The 25,555-nt window shown below is 58.3% G+C and overlaps 3 protein-coding genes across 6 annotated transcripts; 1 reads left to right on the top strand and 2 right to left on the bottom strand.

Moving 5' to 3' along the window:
- Nucleotides 1–5,215: 5,215 nt before the first annotated feature.
- TMEM151A (transmembrane protein 151A) lies at nt 5,216–11,804 on the bottom strand. The gene is made up of 2 exons (XM_025878343.2): nt 11,589–11,804; nt 5,216–9,332 (listed from the first exon to the last, which is right to left on the bottom strand). Exons 1-2 carry the CDS (start codon nt 11,661–11,663, stop codon nt 8,001–8,003), a joined length of 1,407 nt encoding a protein of 468 aa, XP_025734128.1. The 5' UTR covers nt 11,664–11,804; the 3' UTR covers nt 5,216–8,000.
- Nucleotides 11,805–12,668: 864 nt separating this feature from the next.
- On the bottom strand, nt 12,669–25,056 carry CNIH2 (cornichon family AMPA receptor auxiliary protein 2). 3 transcript variants are annotated; one of them, XM_073883447.1, is made up of 6 exons: nt 24,633–25,056; nt 20,818–20,886; nt 20,356–20,403; nt 19,986–20,098; nt 19,713–19,856; nt 12,669–13,467 (listed from the first exon to the last, which is right to left on the bottom strand). In XM_073883447.1, exons 1-6 carry the CDS (start codon nt 24,711–24,713, stop codon nt 13,245–13,247), a joined length of 678 nt encoding a protein of 225 aa, XP_073739548.1. In that variant the 5' UTR covers nt 24,714–25,056; the 3' UTR covers nt 12,669–13,244. The 3 variants fall into 3 exon arrangements, with proteins under 3 accessions (XP_073739548.1, XP_025734722.1, XP_073739549.1); XM_025878937.2 differs by lacking the exon at nt 12,669–13,467 and adding an exon at nt 18,871–19,517 and having other exon boundaries at nt 24,633–24,985; XM_073883448.1 differs by lacking the exons at nt 12,669–13,467; nt 24,633–25,056 and adding exons at nt 18,871–19,517; nt 22,342–22,509.
- YIF1A (Yip1 interacting factor homolog A, membrane trafficking protein) lies at nt 14,171–18,502 on the top strand. 2 transcript variants are annotated; one of them, XM_025878936.2, is made up of 8 exons: nt 14,171–14,387; nt 15,078–15,289; nt 15,454–15,558; nt 15,682–15,760; nt 17,235–17,292; nt 17,461–17,616; nt 18,100–18,193; nt 18,293–18,502. In XM_025878936.2, the coding sequence occupies exons 1-8, from the start codon at nt 14,357–14,359 to the stop codon at nt 18,437–18,439; spliced, it is 882 nt and encodes a 293-aa protein (XP_025734721.1). In that variant the 5' UTR covers nt 14,171–14,356; the 3' UTR covers nt 18,440–18,502. The 2 variants fall into 2 exon arrangements, with proteins under 2 accessions (XP_025734721.1, XP_073739547.1); XM_073883446.1 differs by lacking the exon at nt 14,171–14,387 and having other exon boundaries at nt 15,017–15,289.
- Nucleotides 25,057–25,555: the final 499 nt, after the last annotated feature.

Raw genomic sequence — 25,555 nt, forward strand, 5'->3', positions numbered from 1 at the left:
ACCTAGCATTGGCCCACACCACGAAGAGTCAGACTTCCTTTGGAATACTTACGGAGAGAAGAATTGCAAGACTTGGGGAGAAAGGAATGGTAGAGTCAGTCTATCCCAACCATTAGCTGCCCAGTCCACAGACTGATGCTTCACCAGGCCCCAGTGATTCTCCATTCTCTGTGGCCACTGAAAATAGGCTGGTCAAAGAAGCCCCCAAAGGGCTGGTTGAAATGGGTGCTGCACCTGGATATTTCACAATAATTTCCCCACTTCAAGGTTCTTAACTTTATTATTTATTATTTTTTTAAAAAAAGATTTTATGTATTTATTTGACAGAGAGAGAGAGCACAAGCAGGGGGAGCTGCAGAGGGAGAGGGAGAAACAGGCTCTCTGCCAAGCAGGGAGCCCAACACAGGGCTCGATCCCAGGACCCTGGGATCACTACCTGAGCTGAAGGCAGATGCCCAACCGACTGAGCCACCTGGGTGCCCAACTTTATTTTTTTAAAGATTTTATTTATTTGAGAGTGAGAGAGAGAGTGAGCATGAGCAGGGGGAAGGGCAGAGGGAGAAGCAGACTCCTGGCTGAGCGGGGAGCTGGATGGACGTGGGGCTCCATCTTGGGACTCCCGGGATCACGGCCTGAGCCGAAGGCAGATGCCCAACCAACTGAGCCACCCAGGCGGCCCTAAGGTTCTTAACTTTAATCACAGCTGCAAGTCCCTTTTTCCATGCAGGGTAACATGTTCACAGGTGCCAGAGACTAGAGAGTGGACACATTTGGGGCCACCATTCTGCTTACCACACTTGGAGACCAGGAAGATCATTCTAGGTTGGTGTGAGATCCCACTGGCCACGGGGAACAGGTCCTGCAGTGGAGCATCCAGTAAGTCCGACAGAAGAGAAAGCCCACTTTTTGTTGTTGGCTTGTTTATGAGAGAGAGAAACTGCCACCTGAGAGCTTCCAGCCACTTTATGCTGCAGTCCAGACAGCTGGGAGGGGCCCTTGCTGCCTGTGACCCCCTAACAGTCATTCCTGGCCATGTGGCTGTGTGGCCAGAGGGGGACAGTGTGCTACCATAGCTGCATCAGGAGACATTTCCGGCTTTGGACCAACTGAGCCACCCAGGCGCCCTGACATGTGCTTTTATAACACATACATTGAAATTCTTTTACTGAGGGGCGCCTGGCTGGCTCAGTCGGTTGAGCATCTGTCTGCCTCCAGCTGAAGTCATGATCCCAGGGTCCTGGGATCGAGCCCCAGTTGGGCTCCCTGCTCAGTGGGGAGCCTGCTTCTCCCTCTCCCTGTGCCTGCTGCTCCGCCGGCTTGTGCTCTCTCTCTCTCTTTCTCTGTCAAATTAAAAAAAAAAAAATCTTTGAAATTCTTCTACTGAAAGAATTCAGTATTTTTATTTTGGTCTCTTTCATTTTACAAGTTTCAAAAATAGCAGTCAAAGAGAAGAAAAATATGCCTGTCTTTTGGAGTAGGACCCCAGGTTACTGAAAACCAGTTGATTTGGGTCTGAGCTGACATTCTGGACAGAAACTCCTCTTCGGAGCAGACGTAGTACATAGAGCCTCAGGCCCGTGATGTGCATTTATCAATTTGGCCAGTCTGTTTTTCTTTCCTTCTGTGGAATCTGACTTCTAGGATCTGTTTGCCTTCACGTAGCAGGGCCACAGCACTCCTTGCCCACACTGACTCAGGGATGCGTCCAATTTTTGGCTGGACACCTGATCCTCCTTACCCTTTCCAGATACACCCTGGCCACCTCAGCGATGACTTTCCTCGGGAGCTCCGGAGAATAGATGGTAGCGTGGGTGACATAAGGGAGAAGATGAAACTCGTGGAAAAGGCAGGGGCCAGCCACCTGGGGGACGCTCTCGAAGGGGCCTTGGGTCCTGGGCCTAGATCTATGGAGGAGACAGAAGACTGCGTGGTTTGCCGTGGCTGGGGAGGCAGCTTACATTTCCCTGGGTGCCCTTCTTGGGCCCATTCACTTTCTGGGGATCATAAAGCTCCACCTCAAGTGAGGCCAAGTGAGGCAGAGCTCCTGTGGCTGGTCTGAGCCCTGGGCTAAGTGGCTGCAAGACTCCATCCTCAGGGCACAGTAACCCCGGATGTGGGAGGTGTCCGTAGGGGCTCAGGAATCATTCACTTAGCACATACTGACTGGACATTTATGGTGAGGCAGGCACTGTGCCTTAATTCTGTGCTAGCTGCTGGTGAAGCATGTGTCTGTGTCATATGGAGTGTCTGTTCATAATTAATAATCATAATAGTACTAATGATGATTATAGCTGAATTTAGTGAGCATTTACAATATTGGGGCCCTGTTTTAAGCATGGTACCATATGATTTTATTCAATCCTTATGACAACCCTCTGAAGTCAGTAGGTTCTATTATTATCCCCCATTTGGTCTGAGAAGACTGAGAGAGAGGGTAAGTGACTTGCCCATGCCATAGTGGCAGGCTTTGTCCAACTCCAAGATCTATATCTGCGACCATCTGCCTCCCATAGCTTTAGTTCTAACAGAAGAACAAATAATAAACTTGTACACACTTACATAGAAATTATTGCAAGGATAGCAGTGGGGCTGGTAGGGGATGGATTTAGACCATCAGGACTCGCACACAAGCCGAGCCCTGAGTGGTGAAGGGAGCAAGGGAAGAGCTAGGGGAAGGAAGAGAGCTCCAGGAGGTGGGACAGTGTGTGCCAAGACCCCGAGGCCGCAAGGAGCTTGGCTTGTTCTAGGATCAAGCAGCAGGCCCCTGTGGCTGGTGTTTTGTAAGGAAAGGGGGGGTAAGCCTATGGACATCTGCCAGAGTCCACAGGGATCTGAGGGCCGGGGCAGGAGCCTGGACTATATTTGATGTTTGGTAGGGGGCACCAGTGTATGTTTTTTTTTTTTTAAAGATTTTATTTATTTATTCATGAAAGAGAGAGAGAGAGAGAGAGGCAGAGGGAGAAGCAGGCTCCCAAGGAGCAGGGAACCTGATGCGGGACTCGATCCCAGGACCCTGGGATCACGACCTGAGCCGAAGGCAGACGCTTAACCATCTGAGCCACCCAGGCGCCCCACCAGTGTATGTTGAATCAGGTGGAGATGTGATCTGATTCACATGTGAAGATGATGCTCCATGGGCTGAAGGAGATGAGTGAAAGGGAGGCTCGTGGAGTCTGTGTAGTCATTGGAGGAGGGCCCCTGGGCACCCGAAGCCAGGTGGTGGCTTGGGATGGAGAGGATCTGGGGACTGCTCAGGGAGCTGCTGTAGGTAGGAATCCAGGTGGTAGATCTCACGTGGGTGGGGGGAAGGAGGTGTTCATGGATGAAACGCTACAGCTTGTGGGTCTTCTTCAAAATATCCCAGGTGGAGCGGGGAGGAGAGGGGTGTGTGTGTGTGGGTGATGTGAGAGTGGTCATGATGGGTGATGGCTGTAGAGCTGGGCCTCACTGCACCCGTCTCTCCATTTTTGTGATGCCTGAAATGTTACATAACAGAAAGTTAAGAAGGAGAAGGAGAGGACTGCTACACAAATGTCTGGCTTAAGCAACGGGGTGAATGGTGGCACTGTTTCCTGAGATGGAAAAGACACAGAGGGGCAGAATTGGGTGCAGGTTGGAAGTCGAATGCTCTGTTTTGGCCATGCTGTGCCAGGCTTCAGTTAGAGAGTAAAGGCAGAGGCCTCTGGGATTTTGGAACAAGGCTCTGTCCCCTTCCTCAGACATCATTCTCCTTTTAAGAATTCTCCTGACTTGATGTTGGCTGTAACAGAGACTGAACACGTGAACATGAGACAGTAGGAGACCAGGAGATGGGAGCTGTCCAGAAGACACTGGGGTTCGTGAGCCTCTTCTCTACCTGGTTGTGCAGGCCCAGTGATCCCCTATCGTTGAAGTAGAAGTGGGTCCAGGGTCTATCAACTATCCATCACACGCAAAAAACCACCTCAAAACTTAGTGTCATGAAACAACAAGGATTTCTTATTTCTCACCAACCTGTAGGTCAGCAATTTGGGCTGGGAGCAGCCTGGGGATTCTTCTGCTAGTTACACCCAGGGTCATTCCTGTGGCTATCTATGGTCATCAGTGATTTGATTGGGTCTCGCATACCCAAGATGGCCTCATTCCCATATCTGGAAGCTGATGCTAGCTAGCTCTTGACTAGGGACCTTAGTCTTCCTGCACACAACCTGTCATCTGTCAGGAGGCGAGGCTGAGTGTCTTCACAGCATGGTGGTCTCAGGGCTCCAAGACACCACAGGTAGAAGTTGCAAGGCCTCTCAAGACCCAACCTCTCCAGGTGCAAACATCACATCCACCACATTCTATTGGTCAAAGCAAGTCACAAGGCTGGCCCAGATTTAAAGAGCAGGGAAATAGATTCCACCTCTTGAGGGGGAAGCTGTGAAGAATTTGTGGCCATATTTAAGATATCGTGGGTCAGAGGGCCCCAATAAATGACCTGAGCAGATTGTTCTGCCCCCAATTGGCCCACATCTGTCACGTCACCACCTTCTTCCCTCAAACCAGCACCATAAAAAGGTTGGTGTTCATTTTGCAGACCACTCTGTAGACGTCTATCAGTTAAGTACGGCATTTGGCTCAGTGGCTGATTGCATTTTTGAAGATAGTCACTAGGATATCTCCTTTCCCACATGCCAATCTTACAATGTGATGTTGACAAGCTTCCATTGAGAGGTGGGGTCTTATATTTCCTCCCCTAGAAACTGGGTGGATCTTCTTAATAACCTTTACCAATAGAAGGGGTAGAAGTGGCATGCGTGACTTCTGAGGCTAGATCATAAAGGGCAATAACAGCTTTTACTCTCTTGATACACTTGTCCTTGGAAGCAGCCACCATGTTACGAGGGAGCCCGAGCTGCATGGAGAGGACTTCTTTGGGTGTCCCAGTCAATAGACCTAGTTAGGCCCTCAGCCATCAGCCAGCGCCAACTGCTCAACGTATGAATTAATGAGCCTTCTGATGATTCCGCCCCTGGCTTTAGAATCTTCCAGCAGAGGTTCCAGATGTCCCAGAGCAGAGATAAACCATCCCTGTTTGCTCTGTATGAATTCTTGACCCACAGAAACCAGGAGAGATAATAATGATTATTGATGTTTTAAGCCACTAAGTTTTGGGGTAATTTGTTATGTAGCAGTAGATAATTAACATAGGATGCCAGTAATAGAAACAAGGAAAAAAAAACAGTAGCTTAAAACAAACTAGAAGTTTATTTCTCCTTCTTATTGAGAATCTGGAAGTAGGCAACCCAAAGATAATATGGAAGCTCCTATGGTGTCATCAGAAGCCCAGGGCCTTTTATCTTGTTGTTCTGCTAGCCTCAGCACATGAGCACAATTCTCAAGGTCACATCCTGATCCAACATTGCTGCTGGAGTTCCAACCATCACATCTGCATTCCAGGCTGAATGCAGGATGAAACAAGAGAACGGAACTAGCCTTCACAGATACTATTTCTATCTCGAGGGGCATTCTTAAAAATCCTTTCCAACACCTTCTGCTTATATCTCATATCCTAAAATTAAGTCACAGCATCACACTATATGTGCAAGGGAGGCTAGAAATGTTGCCTTTTAGCTGGGCTCATTGCCATCTGAAGTAAAACTGGGGTTCTGTTGTTGAGAAGGAGAGGATAGTGGATCATAGCTAGCAGGTAGTTCGTGACTGTGGTGTTAGAGCAGGAAAATGGAAGAAGGAAATCTTCTTCATGGGCAGGAGCTGGAACCAGGAAACCTCCCCCCCCCACTCCCCCCACACAATGTCCATGCAGTTTCCTTAAATGCTTGGATACCATAGTTTTTTCAAGTTGCTTCTGAACAAAGAACTGACTTCACTCCCAAAGAAGCGAGGCAGTGATGCCCAGGGAAAGCTTTGGTCTAACACCACCTTCCCCCATGGCCAGGAGACAGTTGGACTTCACTTACAATTCTAGCATGTGGCTCTGACCTTGTCACTTACCTGCTCAGCCACGTTCATGGTTCTGGTTTGCCCGGTCTTACGGACAAATTCTGGGTTTGCTATCGAAGGCCTCAGCAAACTGTTTCACAGCTCTTTGCTTCTCCCTCCTCCTCATGCCTTGCTTCATGCCCTGCATCCAGGCCTTTGTGCGGGCAGCTCCCATGGCCCAGAACACCCTCTGCCCTGTCTCTTCCCCGGGGGGAATCCCATCTGTTCCCAGCACCTTCTAGAGCCACCACTAGTCCTTCTGGGGCCTTTGTGCAGGTGGGTGCAGCTCCATGCAGGGGCTTGAGGGGTAGCCCACAGGCTGGCCTCCACCCACACTTGTCCTTCAGCCCAGTGCCCTGGCACAGTGAACACCCTGCACGGCCGTACATGGGAAGATGCCACTGCCAGGAGTGAGTGAGGCCCTTCCTTTGCCCTTGTTCTCGGTCTTCAGATCTCATGGGCTGATGTGGGGCTGGCTGTTTCCCACCCTGTATCCTCTGACATGCTCAACATCCACTCCCCCAAACACCAGTAGCCATCAGGCGCACTGAACTTGCACCACAGACCATAGCTCTTTCCTTCCACTTTGGTCTCTTAGTCCTCAGCCTGCCCAGCTGTGGAATTAAAACCCCCACTGGGCTGGAAGACGGACCACTTGGACAATGCGTTAGAAGCGACCCAAATACCAGTTGGTTGGAATCAGCTGCTCAGAGCAATTCAAACCTGAGTCTCGGGCCCTCAGCTGGACAGGGGGGCTCCCTTTCAGCTTACCCTGTTCCTGGGAACACTGGAGCCCAACCTGGCATCCCCTTCCAGAACGGAGCATTGAATCGCTGACCCCAGGTGACCCATTGTTCTTGTAGTGGCCTTGGACCCACCACTTAGGAATCCACGTGAGAAGACCTTCCATTTCATACCGTTTATTTTATCCGCATCTTCTCTGCTTCCTCCCTCCCCCACTGGCCCCTGAGAGGTGGTGGAAACCCCAGTTGGAAAGGGACCACTCTCTCCTCCCTGGAGGAGGGATGGTGTCCCCAGGCCAGGCCCCACCAATGGGAGAAGCAGGGGCCTCCATGGCGGAGTGGGTGCATCGTCCAAGAGGCTGTGGCCAAGGCCGAGGTCCCTCGGATGCCCTGCGGCCCTGGGCCCCGTGGGTCATCAGGAAGGTGAAGAGCAGAGAAGTCTGGGGGAGCAATGAGAGGGCAAAGCCTGGGTGTGTGTGCGTGGCTGACAGAGGCAGAGGTGGACTTTGGGGGGACAGGAGCAGAGACCAGGAGATGCAGGATCCAGGCGGGGCCCTGAAAAGGAATCCCAGGTCATAGGGGAGCTGGATGTGGGGGAGGGTACACCAGGGAAAATCAGGGGGCCACGGGGGACAAGGCTGTGCTCAAGAACCGGGCTCCCAGTACAGGGGCTGTGCCACAGAGTCTGATCGGGGACGACCCTGAGCAGAGACCAGAGGGCAGGCAGGGAGGGGCAGGTCAGGGGAGGAGGGTGGGACTTGGGGCTGGTAGCGGGGCCAAGGCTGTGGAGCTGCCACATCCAGCTCCTCAGCTTCGCGGAGGCCAGCCCGACCGACCAGGCATGGCCCCAAACCACCAATTTGTGCTTCTGGGTTGCTCGAGGGCTCCCAATGTGGCCTCGGCCGTGCAGGGAAGAGCCCAGAGGCAGCCCTCAGCTGCACGCAACAGCTGTCCGCAGGACTCCTCCCCCATCCCAGGCTTTCTGAAAACATCCCTCCCCCGACCCCGCCCAACCGGAGAGGGCCCTAAGCTGGATCACCAGCCGCTGCACAGGGTGGAACGTGGTGGTGGTGGGGGGGGGTCATGCTGGGACAGTTCACAGACTCCACTTCAGTGGTGTTCATTCACCCCCAAAATGACCCTGGGTCGCTGCGCTACAGTCTAAGGACTCTACCCCACCCCCACCCCTCGTGTGCTGGTCTGTTTTCCCCTTCCTGTCTGGGACAACTACTCAGGCATCGAAGCCCACGGCGGGTTGGTGGGGAGGAGGCCACTCCGGGGACCACGGGGGTCTCAGAGTGCACCCTGCCCGTCCCCCTGGCAACCGCTGTCACCATGGACAATGAGCACCGGGAAGTAAAGGGCGTCCTCGTAGCATGGTGGGCTTTCCAGGGGCTCTGTGTCCTCCCCACGGCGCCCCAGCGGCCCCCCGCTCAGGCTCCGGAAGACCCCCGGCGTGGCCCGGCCCCCAGCTCCCAGGGAGAGGCGGCTGCGGCTGAAAGGCAGGCGGGGCCCGCTGGGCCGGGCGGGGGGCAGCGAGCTGCTGCTGAGGGAGCGACGGCAGCGCGGGCAGCCCCGGAGGAAGGCGCCGGAGCTGGCGCCCATGACCACAGCCTCCGAGTAGCTGGGCACCAGCTGCCGGTTGGAGCAGATGTGCCACTCCAGCTCGGTGAAGTCCACCGTGGCCACGCGGGAGAGCGGGGGCCCGCTGGGCACCGCCCCGGGGGGCGGCGAGCTGGCGCCGAAGAGCTTCTCCACCTGGTAGTGCACGTGGGCCGTGCCGTAGGCCGCCACGACGCGCAGTGGCCAGGACAGCGTGGCCGCCGACACCAGCCAGAAGACCCAGGCGCGCGCGTACCAGGGCGGGCTGCGGGGGTCCGCGAAGACCATGAGGGACTCGCGGAAGTCCACGTCCTTCAGGTGCATGCCCTCGCGGGCCTCCAGGTAGTCGTCCAGGCCCTCGTTGGCACTGAAGAAGCGGGCCCTCTGGGTGAGGTACGAGGCCTCGGCCTCGGCGCTGCCGAAGCTGAAGCACTTGGTGAAGCGCAGCCGCGTGGCCGCGTGGTCAGCCAGGCCCACGAGCTCCTTGGAGACATCGCGGACGCCGTGGGCGGAGTAGTCAAACTCGCCGCGAGCCGTGCGGCTGTCAGCCCTCTCGTGGTAGACCTGCGTGGTGGTGTAGGCGTCGCCGTTCCGGTAGCGGGTGATCTGGCGGGTGCGGCGCACGTAGTGGTAGCTGGTGGCCTTCCACCAGACACAGGGCGGCGCCTGCTGCAGCCGGTGGATCAGCGCAAGCACGGTGTTGGCGTCTGTGCGCGGCGCCTGGCACGACCGCACGTGGCAGTGCCAGCACTCGGCCAGGTAGAGGAGGTAGAGGAGGGAGACAAAGGCCAGCGGGATGTATAGGTAGCCATCAGAGCAGGGGCTGGCTGGGTAGGTGGGTGGTGGGCCCCCGGCCCCACGGGCCAGGGCTGCCTCAGGCCCCAGGACCAGCCGTGGCACTGTGGCCAGGCGACACCAGGCCACCACGGCGCCACAGGCATGGATGAGCAGCGTGAGGAGCAGGCACTTCCAGTGCGACTCTCGGCACAGGGAGCTTCCCAGGGATTGTTTCAAGGGCCGCTGCTGCAGGGTGGGCAGAGAGGGGGAGAGGCGGGGGTCAGGATAGGCCACCGGTTGGACCTGCCCCTCTGCCTAAGCCCTTGGGAGGAGCTGGGGCTCTGCCCCCCACTCCACAGAGGAAGAAACTGAGGCTCTGAGGGATTGAGCACCTTGCTCCAGACCTCACCCTTCTGGCTCTCACAGTAGAGCAGCAGGGATTCAAACTGGGGCCTCTCTGAGCCCCCCAGCCTGTCTTAGTAGAGGTGCCCCATCATCTCTCAGTCGAGGGCACCTAGGACAAAACAGACCCATCTCTGCCAAGAGAGGGAAGGGCCCCCTGACTGGCCGTTTAGAAGACTGATCTCTGGTCCCAGCTCTGCCGCTAATTTGCTGTGTGGTCTTGGCCATATTCCTGCCCTCCCTGGGCCTTGCTTCCTGGACCTGCTGGGCCTTTTGGCATGGGGTCCTAAGGGTGAAGAGCATGGGCTCCATGGCCCAGGATTCAGTGTTGGCTCCATGACTTACTGGTTGACTTGGACAGGTCCCTCAACCTCTCTGGACCTCAGTCTCCTCATCTGTAAACGGGGGCTTTTGTGAGGTTTCAACAAGATCTTATGTGTCGCCTTCTCAGCATGGGGTCTGGCCATGGCAATAAGTATTATTACTGTTACTATGAGACTCCGTCGGGTCCCTTGGTTCCACTTAGAGACTTGGGAGAAGCTTTTAAGTAAGAGAAGAGGAAGCGCTGGGAACGGAGGAGGTGTGAGTCTGGGGGGGGGGCAGATGGAGCGTTGTCCTCCACTCCCCATCTGTGCTGCGAGGGAGGGGGTGGGACACAGCTGCTGGGCAGGAGGGCCACTCCTTGGCCCTGGAGGGTTTGGCCTATCCTCCCGGGCAGGGCTCCCAGCCTGGTGCCCACCTCACCTCTAAGGTGCCTATGGAGAGAGAAGTGGGGGAGGGGGGAGGGAGTGGGGAAAAGAAGGAGAAGGAAGAAAGAGGTGGCCTGGTGAAGCAGCAGAGGTGTAGGTAAGGGGCCACCTCTCCAACCCTGGCAACACTGGGTCTTGAGAGACCCGAGAGGGGAGGAAATGCCCCCAGCCCAGCCCAGGACAGCCTGCCCTCCCCTGTAGTCACCCGCCACACGTACACATCATCACCAGGACCTGCAGGGCCAGTCAGATGCACACACCCACACATCCACCCCACACCCCATGTTTATCACAGACCCACCAACCACAGATGTGCACACGGCCTGCTCATCCCAGACCCCGGACCCTCACCAGTGCCCAAGGCACAACCGCTCCCAACCGTCACAGGGTGCACAGGTGCACGCACTCACCCACACGCACACACCTCACACAGACCCACCCAGCACAGGACACACACATGCATATACCGGTTACACATTCACTGAAGCCCAGGTCCACACCAGACCCTCACCTGACCACAGTGCACATCCCCCAAGCCCACCCCTACTGCAACCTGAAATGACACCCTAGACTCTACAGGAGAGACCCACCCACGACAGAACACGTTCACACATCGCCACATCCGCCAAGCCAAGCACCCACCAGACCATCACCTGACTCTAGCTCACCCGAGATGTGGGGAGCACGCACTAGCATTCACACACCCACAAGCACACTACATCCATCCAAACACATACACAGACCCACTCACCACCTATCACCCCAACACCCCACACAGGGCCCCACACCTCTGCAGATCCTTTTCTTGGCTAGGGTTGAGGAGAGGCCAGTCTGGGGGTCCCAGCCAGCAGGGTGGGCCCTCGGGCCCACCGCCGGGAGAGGGAGAAGGGGTACCAGATGCCGCCTCCTTTCCTCTTTCCCCTCCTCCCTGCGCTCCCTCCCCCAAGTCCCCACTACTGCTGCTGCATTGCAGGCGCCGCCCGGGCACCTCGTGAGCCGCTGGGCTGGGCTGGGCTGGGCGGGGGGCCTGACCCCCGGGGCCTCGGGGGTGACGGGCAGCTCTGCAGAATGAGGGCGCGCAGGGGCCAGGCGCTGACGTCACAGGAGGGCGAGGAGGGATGAAGGGGCTCCCGCGGCGGGAGTCGCCCCCTCCTCCCTTCCCAGCCCCCCCACCTCGACCCCCACGAGAGCCCCTCGGCTCGCCAGACGCCGGCTACCCAAATGACGTCATTGGCAACTGGGGTTTTGAGACTTCCCCCCTCAGCCCCTGTCCCGGGGTTTGCCCCTTCCGTCGTCCCCCGCATCCCCGCTCCATCCCTGGCTCCGGCCCCCCGACACACAGCGCCGGTACCTCCTCCCGCAGCGGCTCGCCGTCCGGGATAAACGCGGGCACCTCCCCGCTGTCGCCTCCGCCGCCCTCGGGCATGGTGTCCTGGCTGCTGGGGCGGCCCGAGCCCGGGCCCGGGGCATGATAGGGGGGAGCGCAGAGGGCTGCGGCGCGGCCCCGAGGGCGTCCGCTCGGCTCGGCGGCCGCGCAGGGAGTGCGCCGAGCTCGAGGCCGAGCGCGGCGGAGGCGGCGGCGGCGGCGGCGGCGGCGGCGTTGGCGGCCACGGTGCCCGGCGCCCCGCCCTCCGCTGACCCCGCCCCCGCGGCACCCGCGGCGCCGCCGGCAGCGCCTGGTACCGCGGGCGCTGCCCCCGCCCCCGAGAACCCCAGGCTGGCCGACCTAAGCTTGGGTTCCCCTCCCGCCGCGCTTGCGCTTGCGACCTTGGCCGAGTCCTTGCTCTTGGGGCCTGTTTCTCCTGCTGTAAAACGAGGGGGGATGGATCTCAACGGTGGGTAATGCCCCCCGCGTCCTGTCTCTGAGGAGTAGGCCCAGGCCTAAGCCCACCCAGACCCCACCCTGGAAGCCTTGCTTGTAGGGAGAAGAGCAGTTACAACCCAGAAAGGTGTGATATGCCTCATTGGCTGGACAGAGGAGTTGGGCTCCACTTAAGAGCCCAGGCAGGTTGGGGGCCAGAACACCCAGGGTCCTAGGCTTCGTGACCTTGGGCCTGCACTCTCCACCCCAACCTCAGTTTTCCCACCTGAGAAATGGGAATAGAAAGGTGCACAAGCATTCATCATGAGGTACAGGGGAATGGGATCTGTCCTTCATGGGAGGATGCCCTCCCAAGGACTGGTGGCCGCACTGCTGCTCCCTGGCCCTCAGGGGGCCTCAGACCTTCACACCTGCCCCTGGGTCTGGGCTAGCCCTCAAAGTAGACAATTAGTTCGTGGGACATAGGGAGCTGCAATGCTAGGTGAGTTTGGGGTTGCTTTGCCGCTTTTTTTTCCCCCAAAGAGAAACTCAAAAACCATTCAGTTCAATATCCCTACCCATTTAAAGATGAGGTGATTGAAGTGATAGAGTAAAGGAGTGACCCAGGGTTTCATCCGTTTATTATTTATTTATTGGACACAGATGTTTATTGGGTATCTTCTACATCCAAGTATTGTGTTTGGCACTGTGAAGACAAGGGTAGGAGTGGAGAATGACACTGGCCTGGTCCTAATAGAATTCATAACCAGGGCAAACTGGTGTACCCAGAAGGAGCCTGGAACCCAGCTTCTGGCCTCAATCCCCAGCCAGGTCAGTCCTCTGTTCCCTTTGTCTGAGAGGCACAAGTTAAACTGATTCTTAAAGAATAACTAGGCTTTGGACAAATGGATATGAGGGGGAAGGGCATCCCAGGTGGAGGGGACTTCTGAGCAAAGGCACGATTAGATCACGTGCGCTGTGTTTAGAAAGTAGGAAAGTCACCTGGTGTAACTGGACACTGGGTAGCTAGAAGCAGGTTGCAGAGGACCTGATTTTGCTCTCTAGAACGTGGTGACTAAAGGTGTGAGAGAGGAGGCCCCTTCTACCTCTGAAGAGGGTGAGAGTGGTCACAAACTGGGCAGAGAGAAAGGAACACACCGGGCCTCAGGAGTGAGGCTTGCGGGGGTGGGGGGGCATGTCTCACTTTCAGATGGATTGCAGGGCCAGCAATGACTCAGGAGTTTCAAATGCAACTTCAGGAGGTGGATCAGCACACCTCCACCCCCAAATCGGTTGGACCACGGGAGAGCTGACGGGCCAGGCCTGGTGCAGGATCCTGTCCCGACTATACCACCCACTCTCTGGGACTTCACATCTTCTGGAGTTTTCAATATGTGTAATGGGTATGTGTGTGTGTGTGTCTTTCGGTCTGTCGAGAGAGAGAGAGAGAGAGAGAGAGAGAGTGTGTGTGTGTCTTTCTGTCTGTCTCAAGAGGCCAAACCCTCCTCCCAGCAGCAGGCCCCCAGGTTCTGCAGGACAGCGGCAGTGGCTGTAGGGCATTTCAGCACCGCACAACGGACAGCACCCTCGCCGGAAGGAAGGGTGGGAAGCGGGAGGAGGAGTCAGCTTCCGGGGCTCGCCGGGCCGCGCTGTCACTGCCCCGCCCGGCCTCCTCTAACACCTCGGCGGCTACCTGGGCTCCGTGCCAGAACTGGCGGAGTGGGTAGTATGGAGGACGGGAAAGGAAAGCTAGCATTGAGAGGGAGGAGCAGGAGACCCAAGGGGCGGGACTTGGTAGAGCCCCACGGACCCATTCCCTCCTGGGATACGTCCCCCGATGAAACTCCGTTCCCGTACTCCCGCCTCCACCAGGTCTTCACCTGGTGTAGTCGTGGCAGGACAAGCGGCAAGTGCTCCACTGCGCAGGCGCGGAAATAATTCTCAACCTCCTCCTACCTTAACCCATCTATTGGCTGTTCTGGCCCCGAACTAACAAACCCAGCATCCAATTCGAGAGCGCCTCGGATTGCTCCGCCTATCCCCCCTCCCGGAAGTTGACTACTGCCGAATCCAATTCGGCGAGGCCGAGCCAGCAACCAATTGGGAGAGAGGAGGGGTGAACTAGCGCCGCCGACGAGCCAATGGCAGGCGACGGAGGATAACGCTGAGGACATGGCGGCCGTGGTCGAAGAGCTCGCGGACGTGTCGGGCCGCTCCATAACCCGGGTCGGTGCCCAAGAAGCGGAGCAGCTGCGTTATTAGTATTCGTACCCACGAGGCGGCGCAGCGGGCCCTTGGGGAGCGCCAGCATCGCGGCCATGGCTTATCACTCAGGCTACGGAGCCCACGGTGCGTGGGGCGAGGGGCGGGCGGGACGCGCGGCCCGACCGGCCGGATTGAGGGTCGGCGGCGCTGCCCGCTCACCCTGAGGGAGAGGGGCAGCCGTGACCGCTCCGCAGGGCGCCGGGTGTCTTTCGGGTTTCCGCCCTGCGTGACTCCACAACAGGTCCCGGACTTCGTCCTCTCGGCCCAACCCTGAGATCGGGCGGTGACAGCATAGCTGGGATTCCCATGTCAGACCCGGGCACGAACGGGGTCTGCCTTCAGAACTTCCTTTACCTGTCATAACCCTGGTAGGGGCCCTCACCACAGACCAGGGCCTTTGGGTACCCAGCTGTCGCCTTTCCCATCCTTGTTCATGCGGGATGCCCTCCCAGTTAGTTATATTCACCTAGGAAACTTCTCACTCTTCCAAGGCTCAGTTCAGAGATCGCTTCCCTCGACAGGGCCCCCAGAAACCCCCAGGTGGGCAACCACTTCCAGGCGCTGCCTCAGCTGTTTCTTTGCCTACATTTAGCACCTCTGGAAAAGGATCCCTCGTCAAAGTTCTTTCTGGGTTGCCTACCCTTATCCAGCCCGGGTTTCACTGATTGGTGGCCCCAGCACCCATACAGGGCTGTCCAACCTGGGGAAAGGGGTGGTGGTTTGGGCTCATGTTTGATATTCCTGTCACCTACTCTAGTACCTACAAACCCACAGGCTCCAAGCACAGGGCCCGGGCAGCTCCAGATCCCCCTCCCCTCTTCGATGACACAAGCGGTGCTTACTCCAGCCAGCCAGGGGCATACCCAGCCCCAGGAGCCGATGTGGCCTTCAGTGTCAACCACTTGCTTGGGGACCCAGTGGCCAACGTGGCTATGGCCTATGGCAGCTCCATCGCATCCCACGGGAAGGACATGGTGCACAAGGAGGTGTGGCCCACCCCCAGGGCAAGGGTGGCAAGATTTCTGGCCAGGGATGGGGCATCACGGGATCCCGCCTAATTCTCACAGCAGCCCTCAGGGAAGGAGCACACAGAGGAGCACCCTGAGGTTTGGTGTGCAGCTTGTCCACAGCCTCCTCTCTCCTCTCCCAGCTGCACCGTTTTGTGTCTGTGAACAAACTCAAGTATTTTTTTGCTGTGGACACAGCCTATGTGGCCAAGAAGCTGGGGCTACTGGTCTTCCCCTACACACACCAGGTGAGCTGGCGGGGCCCTGTGCCTCCCTCGGCCTGTCCCAGAGTTTGACCCCCGGATCTCAACCGCCTTCTTTCTTTTCTTTGTATCTTTTTCTCCTGGCCTGGCTGCTGCTACTACCGCCAGAACTGGGAGGTGCAGTCCAGCCGCGACGTGCCTCTGCCGCCGCGGCAGGATCTCAACGCCCCTGACCTCTACATCCCCAGTGAGTCTTTCTTTGACCGGGGCTGGGGGGGGGGGGGGGGCTTGTGCCTGGAGGCACCAACGAGGAGGGAGAGGCTGGCGCATTGATTCAGCATCTGCTCTCGGTGCTCTTGTGTGTGGTGGTTGCTAGACACCCAGGAGGCGGAGCAGGGGGACCGCTAAGGGGCTTCCTGGGTGTGCCCTCAGGGAACTCCTTTTTGAGACCTTCTTGCCTCTTAACTGGGCCCATGTCCCTCCCCTGGAGCCCAGGGTTTAGACCTGGTCCTGCAACTTCCGGTCACGGGACCTCAGGCTGGCTACTTTTACTCTTGTGTAAACCAGGAATGACAACAGTCTCTACCATAAGGGATCGCTGTGGAGATTCAGTGAGGTGATGTGCGCTCAGCAGGAAGCACACTGTAAATAATAGTTACTGCCAGAGCCATTACTTGTCCCCCAAGTCCTGCACCAACATCCCTCCTCCGAGGAAGCGGTCGCTCCCCTCTGGGTTCCCATAGCTGCCCATCCACATGGCATGGGGTCAGGCTGCTCACCTTGGAGTGCACCTCACTCCTCTCTGTCCTGGGGCCTGCACAAGGCGAAGCCCGCGGTGGACACCCTGGAGGAGGGGTGAGTGTGCCCAGGCAGCCCTCAGACGGGTTGCCAGGGCAGCCAGTCAGGCCAGTTGCTCCGGGAGGGCCACCGGTTCTGTCCTTCATTCCATTTTCTCTCAGAGCCACCTTGTAAAGCAGGAACTGCCATCCCCATTTTACGTGTCGAAGCCAAGGCTCAAGAGAGATGACTGTCTCTGAAGCCACATAGCTTATGTGTAGGTGGTAGAGCTGGTTTCCTGACCAGACCCCGTGCTCTCTGGTGGGAACATTAATTCTGGTGCTTCAAGGGGGGCAGAGAACAGGGCCGAGAAGTTACAGTTGGTGTGAAAGCCCAGTTCCCCCTGGCTCTGAGCTTTTGTGTAAACAGCAGAGGCAAACCAGGAGCCCTCTCCGTTGGTGGGATGGCCAGCGCCAAAGCCAGCGCCTGTGGCCAGACTGAAAATTACTGGCTGAGGTGACGTTATCCCCATGGGCCGGACTCTGGGGGGAGCCTGGGTTGTCTTCAAGCCTGTCTTTTAGTCCTGTAGTGTTGTGGGAGATCAGTCTGGCCCCTGCCTGTTGGTCTAGGATTAGCAATGGCCTTGGCCCCTGATATGGTGTGAGCCACAGCAGGAAACTTTGGTGAGTGTCCTAGCACAGGGACAGGGAAGGAGGTGGCTTGGTGGTCCTGGGGGTCAGGTAGCATTTCATGGGGAGAGAGGGCTGAGCAGGGACAGGCATCCCAAGCAGGGTATTAGGAGCTGACTATGGAGGTTGGCATGTGGGGATATGCAGGGAAGGAAGTATGGGGAGAAGGTAGGGAGTGTAAATGGCCTCAAATACCTAGCCAGGGGGCTCTGATTGAGGAAACCAGGCTGATGGCATCTTTCTGGTTCTTGGCAGCAATGGCCTTCATTACCTATGTGCTGTTGGCTGGGATGGCACTGGGCATTCAGAAAAGGTTAGTATCAACGCCCTCCCCCATTCCCACCAGCTCCCCCTCCTGACTGCTCTCCTCACCTCCCTAGGGGACCTGTGGCAGGTCCCAAGCCCGGGCCGTGCCCTCAGTTTCACACCTGCCACAGGACGGCTGGTTTCTGAATGCGCCCCCTCCCCCCCACGGCCATAGGTTCTCCCCAGAGGTGCTGGGCCTGTGTGCAAGCACGGCGCTGGCGTGGGTCGTGATGGAAGTGCTAGCCCTGCTCCTGGGCGTCTATCTGGCCACCGTGCACAGTGACCTGAGCACCTTCCACCTGCTAGCCTACAGCGGCTACAAATATGTGGGGTGAGTACCTATGGGCCAGGCCAGAGGCAGGCCTGGGAGAGGGGCCTGCCGCCCTGGGTTCCTAGCCCGTGTAGCTGTAGTCTTGAATTATGACCCTGGGCACCCCTCTGCCCCTCTCAGGGCCCTAGCTCTTCTCTGTTAGAGGAACCAGCTGTTCTTAGCATTCTCGTCAGGAACCGTGTATTATCGTTCAGGTCAGGAGTGTGTGGAGAGTCATCCTGGGAACGCAGGGGAGAAGGGCTTTTGTGCTGAGTTAGTAAAGGGGGGTCTCCGATCGGCATCCTAGGACTGAGTCCTAGGTCTTACAAATTCATTTTGAGTCTAGGACCCTGTGGAGACAGACTGGACGTAAAGGGCCCCAGTGGTGGTGGGTGGGGCCTAGGCTGGGTGGTGGGGCCAGTTTGAAGCCCGGACCCTTGGGAGATCGCCAGCCTTCTCTTTCTGCTCTCCCCCTCACCCCTACCCGCACCACACCCCCTGCAGGATGATCCTCAGCGTGCTCACAGGGCTGCTCTTTGGCAGTGATGGCTACTATGTGGCACTGGCCTGGACTTCATCTTCGCTCATGTACTTCATTGTGAGTCTGGGGCTGCCCCTCACGCCTTTCCCCCTGGGGTTGGAGCTGGGGACGAGCCTCTTCCTCCCGGCCCAGCGTCAGCTCTGTCCTTTCTTCCAGGTGCGCTCTTTGCGAACAGCAGCCCTGGCTCCTGACAACGTGGGGGGCCCAGCTCCCCGGCAGCGTCTCCAGCTCTACCTGACCCTGGGAGCTGCAGCCTTCCAGCCCCTCATCATATATTGGCTGACCTTCCACCTGGTCCGGTGACCCCTGACCCCCACTGGCACTGATTTTGCCATACATTGAAGATTTGGGATTTCCTTGATTGTATTTGACCCTTGTTCCTGGGGCCTAGGGTGGGGGTCTCTCCATTGCCCAGGGTTTATCAGGCTCAGGGGACCCAGGGGAGGGCTTCCTGGAGTTGGTGGCCTTGATACTGCTTTGAAAGGCAGATGGAGGGGTTTCAGCAGGAATAAACAGCTGTTTCGTTGTGGCCAGGAAAGCAAGGATAGAGGGGAGCAGCTGTCGAGGAGACCTCAGAGGCCTCTGATCCATCTGAGGGGTTTCCCTAGAGGGTTCCGTGGGCCAGTGGTTTGAGGCCTAGCTGTACTGGGGATTTAGCTGAGGGCTGCCCCCTATACAGTCTCTTTGCCCCCATGTCCTCTTCAAGCCTTTCAGGAGCAGAACTGGGGCCCACGTATTTGCAGTAGTTTATTCATATTTTGTCACAAATGGCCGGGGAGGGGGTGCCGGACTCCTCCAGGCAACATAGAAAATAGGTCCAAGAGACAGGACAGTCTGGGATTGGGGCAAGGGGGAATGGGGGAGAGGGGGAGGTCTAGAGAGAGAGCCTGGGGGAGGGGAGAGGGCAGACTAGGGGTGGGGCTGCCCCCCTGCTGAGCCTGCTCATTCCCGGTGCGGGTACCCCCCCACCTGCAGGGGGAGCCTCGGGGTGGGGGTGGAGGGGGGCGGCCCAGAACTTCCAGGGTCACGCCCTGCCCCTTGGCAGGGTCCATGGTCCTCCCCTCCAAGTGGACAAGGCCGGAGATTCCGCCCCTTCCAAGACTGACTGCCATGCCTACAGGCCGGCCGAGGAGCCCCTGCCCCTATTTAGAGCTCTGCCCAGCCCTGGTCCAAGGGGAGGGGGCTCTGAAGGCGGGAGGTCCCCGCAGCAGCAGTGTGGAGGGGTGGAGAGGAGGCTGGGGGCACCAGTGCCCCCTCCCTCCCCAGGGCTGAGGCCTCTGCGGCCGAGGGGCAGGGCTGGGGGTGCACAGGCGTCCGGTCCATTCTGGGCTTGCTCCCTGGCCGGCTTCCCCCTTAGAAACTCACCAACGTATAAACCATACTGTGGGAGGATGAGGCAGTGAGCCGAGTCCTGAGTAGGCCCAGCTACTGGTCACCCACCCTGTCATACCCTGGGTTGCCCTCAGTCCTTAGGGGGAAAAGGCAGGAACTTGGGGCCCAACCATTCCTGGAATTGGAGGCATGGTACCTGGAACATCCCTTCCCTGACTTCTGACTGCCATGGGTAGGGCCTCACCTGTACAGGTAATAGAAGAAGGAGAGCAGGTAGAAGGCGAGTTTGCACCAGGACTCCTTCTGGCAGTAGTTGAGGATGTCAGCATTCATGATGGAGACCGCATCATACATGACCTCAGAGCCATCCGCCGGGCGATGGAAGTACCTGGGGTGAGGGAGGGGCCTGAGTGCCCACGTCAAAGCTCCCACCCCCATCTCGCCCCTGCTCTTCCGTCTCACTCCCCCCAAGGCAGCTTCCAGAGGTGGTGGAGGAGGGGGATGCTGAGGCCCTCACCTCCAGAGGTGGTAGAAGAGGAGGGGGATGTTGAGGCCCAGGGTCACCCACTCTGCTGCACACAGAAACATCAGACAGAAGAGGCCGTGGATGGAGTATTCTGGGACCACCAGCTGGGGAAGGGAGGGTGAGAGGTCAGCTGCCTGGTGCCAGGACAGACCCCAGCTTCAAGGGCACAGAGGGGAGCTGGGATTTGGGAGGTGCCCCCCACCGTGACCTCTGAGGACTAAAGGGGCCTCTAGCCTCCCACTCCCTCCCCCGGTGGCAGACCAGATGAAGCAGGTCCCAGAGGGGTAAGGCCCCGCTCCGGGTCACACAGAGGAGGGCTGAGCTGGGCTAGGAGCCTCCTGCTACTAGCCCTGACACTGACCTTCCTCAGGAGGCAGCAGATGCGTTCGATGTTTTTTAAACGCTCGCGCTGTAGGGGGAGGAAAAGGTCGCCATGGGGGAGGCGGAGGAGCGGGCATTGGGGGCGCCCCCGCCGCCCTCCCTACGTCCCCTGTCAACCTGCACGTGGCCGCCAGGGGGCGCCAGAGCAGACTCTGCGGCAGGGAAGCAGCCGCGCCGTCCCCATGGCAACCGTCACCATGGAAGGACCTTCACCCGCGTCTCCACGGCAACGGCCCAGAGCCTGGCAACGGCCGCCCCGCCAGGAGAAACCCGAGCCCTGAGCCCGCGCCAGGTGTTTCCTGGGGTGGGGACAGACAGGAAGGGGCACCGTCGCCAGTCCCACCACATACCTCCCTCCTTCCCGTCCCCCACCCCCTTCGCCTGCGACAGACGGAAAGACAGACGGACTGACACACCTCGGCACAGCACATGTATCACTTACTGCCCGCGCTGGGTTCCCCTGATCGATGGGGTTCTTGAAGTCGGTCCGCAGCTCGTCAAAGGCTATGATCTAGGGGAGGGGCGTGTGCCCGTCAGGGTTGGGGCAGCAGCTAATGGCCCCCCACCCATCCTTCTGTGGGATAGGAATTCATACATGGGTACTGGGCCAGATGGAGCTTGCTGCAACGGTGGAGAAACTGAGGTTGAGGGAGGGGCGGGGCCTGGCCCAAGGTCACACAATAGTGTGGAATGGAATCCTAGTGTGCTAATGCCCAAGTCAAGCCATGTTCACGACGCTTCCATCCAAAACATCCCAAGAGATGGTGTCTTTTTTCTGCCCTTTGCTGACCACTGGGGTCTTGCCTGGGTGGGCTCCCTTGCGTGGGAGAGCTGTGAAGTATATTCCAGGGTGATCAGGGCTATTGGGGTGCCTGGTCCAGCGTTGGAGGTGTGGGGGGCAGAGTTCAGGCTGGACTCTGAGTGGGTGTTAGGTGAACAAATGGGAGAAGGGCAGTCCAAGCAGCAGGAACAGCAGGCACAAAGGCAGAAGGTTGAAAGAACAGGAACATTCAGGAAGCTGAGGGTTCCATGGGGTCACAGTGAAAGTGTAAGATGAGTGGGAAGGAAGAAGGGAATGTGAAAGATGGACTGGAGATGCTGTGAACCCGGACCAGAAGTTTGGACTTTAACCCAAAAGTAATGGGGAGCCACTGAGGGGTATAAAGCAGCAGAGTGGGACAGTCAGGCTAATGCTTTAGGATGGATGGAGAAGAAAGTACACATTGGCTAACAGTCCCAGCCAAGACATGTATGATGTTTACTCTATGCCAGCAGGCTTTATGTTTACTGAATCATTGAATGCTTGCAACAACCTGATGACGTAGGGACTGGTATTATCATATCCGTCTTGCAGATAAGGAAACTGAGATGGACAGTCTAAGTCACTTGTCCAAGGCCACACAGCTAGTCAGTGGTAAGCCAGGATTCTAACCCAGTTAGACTGCAGTGTTAAAATTCTTAACCGCTTTATCATAGGCAGGACAGACCAGTGGAGAAATGGGGGAGGGGGGGTGCTTGTCGATCGGCGTGATCAGCGTGAGGACAGCAGCAGTGAGAATGGAGAGGTGTGGAGGGATTCCAGAGCTATTTAGAAGCCAGACTCCAGTGGGCTTGAAGAAGAGTGGAGGCACAGGGGCCCAAGCTGCCTTTGGGTGTTGGGGCATCTGGTAGATGGCAGCGTCCTCATTGGGATGGGGAATTCTTGGGAGGTACAGGTGTTTGAAGGGATGATAAGACAGACCTGGGTGGGGGGCAGTGGGAGCTGGCATGATAGGAGGTCTGGAAGAAAAGCCTTCTGAGGTCCCCTCCCCTCAGCACCAGCTGGAGGACAAGGCACAGGGCCCACCACCCCCAAGCATCCCGGACCCCAGACGGCTTGGAGGGAGAGAACATGGGCTTCCTGGAGGGAGCCGGGGCCATCTGGAGCAGCACCCCCCACCCCCATGGACTCTGGGCAGCCACCTGCCTGCCAGGCACAGCAACAGGGTCCAGCAGGGAGCGGAAGGGTGTCGTCTGTCTGCCCCAGAGCTGGCACCACCAGCAGGCAGCGGGTGTGGTGCCTCCCACCCCCCAGGCTGCCTGGCGCTGACTCAGCCCCCTGGAACAAACAATCCCCCATGATGACAGCTGACACGCGTCACTCACCACAAGGGTTGCCTGGCGACCAGTAGGGACTGGGCTCAGGGTCTAGGGTGGGATCTGGGGTCCTGCCCTGGAAGATTCTGGTTCTTACCAATTTGGATTGAGGGCCACACCTCCTATGCCCATCCCACCCCCCTTAGTAGGCGGTGCTCTGGGCACTCTGATGGATATACAACAAACCCACTTTATCCACAAGGAAACAGACTCAGCAAGAGTGACTTGCTAAGATCACCAAACTAAAGAGCTGAGTGAACACCATGCTTGACACATAATAGGTGCTCAATAAATATTTTGTTGGGCCCTTGCCCCCAACCTAGGAGCCTCACAAGGGCAAAGCCTGAGTCTTGTTCATCCTTGACTCTCCCACAGCTGCCCAGAGCCTGGTTCTCAGGAAGCATCGGCATTGGTATGTTGGATTGAGGACTGCTCTGAGTAGCCCCTAAGGACAGGGGACCCCCAGAGGGGCTGTGGGAGGTCTCTGGGTGGGGAGAGGCCTGGAAAGGGGCTTCTTGATTTCCAGGAAACTTTCTCCCAGGAACTGGTTAGGTCTGTGTTCCCAACCTGTGACCCTCAATTTCTTCCGATCTTTAGGACCCCAGCTCTCTTGCCCCCAGCCCACAGGATTGTCCACTACCCTGGGATGAGATAGGAGGCTCAGAGAGATCAAGACAGATTGGGGGGGGGGTTATGGAGGCAAAGAAAGAGAAAAAGACCAAGGGTGAGAAAAGAAAAAGCAATTAAGAGACCCACAGAGAGAGAGAGAGGGAGAGGCAAAACCAGGGAGAGCACTGGAGATCGGAGGGGGGGAATGTGTTGGAAGGTGCCTGTAGGGGCTCACTCCTTACACAGGAGGGGCGCAGTCAGAGTCCATGGAACCCTGATGTCGAGGAGACAGGCAGCAGTGGGGCCAGGGGGATGGTGAAGGGAGAGATTGGTCAAGAGCCAGGGAGGATCATGGGGCAGGCAGCAGGTCCCAGGAAAAGAGAGCAAGTGGGGAGACCAGGAAATAAGCAGGTGAGATAATGAGGAAGCGAGAGGAAGGAAAGAACGGGTTACAGGGGGAGAGACTGGAGAGAGGTACGGGAACCCCCTAGAGGGGATGAAGATCAGGAAGGTGTGTCCTGGTGCAGAGGATGCCGAAATGGACAGACCAGGGCCGACCAAGATGGGCAGCCTTCATTGAGGGGATCGGGATGGGGCCCAAAACCTCAGGGGACAGAGGTGGAGGGAGGGCAGTCAAGGCGGGGGCAAGGGCCCCAAACAATGAGCTGGAGGCTGAGTGATAATAATTCTTGGTGAAGGGAAGGGAGCCAGGCAGAGGGGGGCACTGAGGAGAGGACCCCAGAGAGAATGAGGGAGAGGGACTCTAAGGGGAGGCGATTGGGATAAAGGATGAGAAATGGATACTCTGAAAGAGCAGGTGTGAAGCCAGGCCAGACTGAGAAACAGACCAAAGGGGACACAAGACAAAGGGGAAAGTGGGAAGGAAGAGGAGGGAAAATGGGAAGTGGGAAGGAAACCTGATGAGGGGAAGCCCAGAAAGGAGGGGGCAGGGAAGCCCAAGGTGAGCTGGTGGTGGGGACTAGGTCTCTGGTCTGCTTAGAGCCAATCACTGCTGGGTCAGGGAGGTGAGTGAGAGGGAAAGGGTTAATGGGTTCTGCGATCCGTGGGTCCTGTAAACAGATGCAGTTGCCATGGCAACCGGCTCCATCACTCCGGCTGGAAAAACCCACAAAGGGGGGGCAAGCAGACAGACAAACTGCCCGACAGACAAACGGGGGCGACTGGCTTGGGGGGGTGGTAGGAGAAGAAAAAGGAGCAAGAATCCCAGAATTCTGCCCCACACCCCAAGGCAGCATGGGGCAGGGGCAGGGGGTCAGAGACCAACTGACATACCCACAGACAGGCGGGGGCGGCGGAGGAAGGGGGCCCCAGGAAGGAAGCCGACGACGGGAGGGGGTGTTCATGGGGGCGAACAGAAGCTGACCGAAGGGGGATAGCGGAGAGGAGGCTCCAAGTTTCCTCGGACCCCGAGCCCATCTGCTCGGCCCCCTCCCGCTGTGTGCCCCCGGCCCCGCACTCCCCACCCCGCCCCCAGCCCCAGCCCGGCCTTACGTGCCAGATGACAAAGAAGATGAGGGAGGCGCACAGCACCAGGGTGAGCATGTAGCAGAACGCGGCGAAGGTGAACGCCATGGCCCCCGCGCCGGGCGGCGGCCCGGGGGGCGCCAGCGCGGGGCCCGGGCGCAAGGGGACGCCCCCCGGTCCGCGTTTAGGGCCGGCCGGGCATGGCCCGCAGGCCTCCGGGGACGCGGGCTGCGCGGCCGGGACCGGGGCCGCGGGGCCGTGGGGCGCGGGCCGGTGGGCTCGGGGGGCGCGTCCGCTGCCGGCTGCCCGGGCCGCGATCGCTCATCCTGCGATCCCTCGCCCGCGGCTCCCTCGCTCTCCAGCCCGCGAAGCCGGCGGGGCGGAGCCGGGGGCGGGGCCGCGGTGCGAACGGCCTCGGGCGGGGCCGGGTCTCTGTGCGCCCCTCCGCATGCACCGCCCGGCCCGGGCGCCACCCCCGCCCCAACCTCAGGGACACGTAGGCATGGACGCACATCCCTGGCATGCGCCCGCCTCCACCCCCCGCGTCACACGAGTTCGGTCCACTCGGAGGAGCACACACACACCCCTACCCTCACATACTGTATTTTGCACACTGGCCTGGGAGGCCAGGCTGAGGTCCTGAGTGGGAGGAACTTGGCACTGTCCAAGGGGGGCAGGGACACCTGGCTTGAACCCAGAGCATAGGTGGGAGAGGGGGCAGAAGGGGATGCGGGCCACGCATGATGTGGCACGTCTGCAGCCCAACCTCACAGGCCGAATGGCTGTGCGCCTGTGTGGGTGTTGGCCGCGGCTCACCAGGTACTCGCTGATGGCCGCCTGCTCCCCGCCTGCTGGAACCGTGCTGGGCCCGTGGGGACATCCCACAGAAGCAAAAGCAGGCAGCACTCCTGGCTTTAGGAAGTGGGTCAAGGACTTTCAACAGCAACCCT

This window comes from Callorhinus ursinus, unplaced genomic scaffold (genome assembly GCF_003265705.2).
Source record: "Callorhinus ursinus isolate GAN/ISIS: 27379988/994484 unplaced genomic scaffold, GSC_fseal_2.0 scaffold51, whole genome shotgun sequence".
Classification (NCBI taxonomy): Eukaryota; Metazoa; Chordata; class Mammalia; order Carnivora; family Otariidae; genus Callorhinus; species Callorhinus ursinus.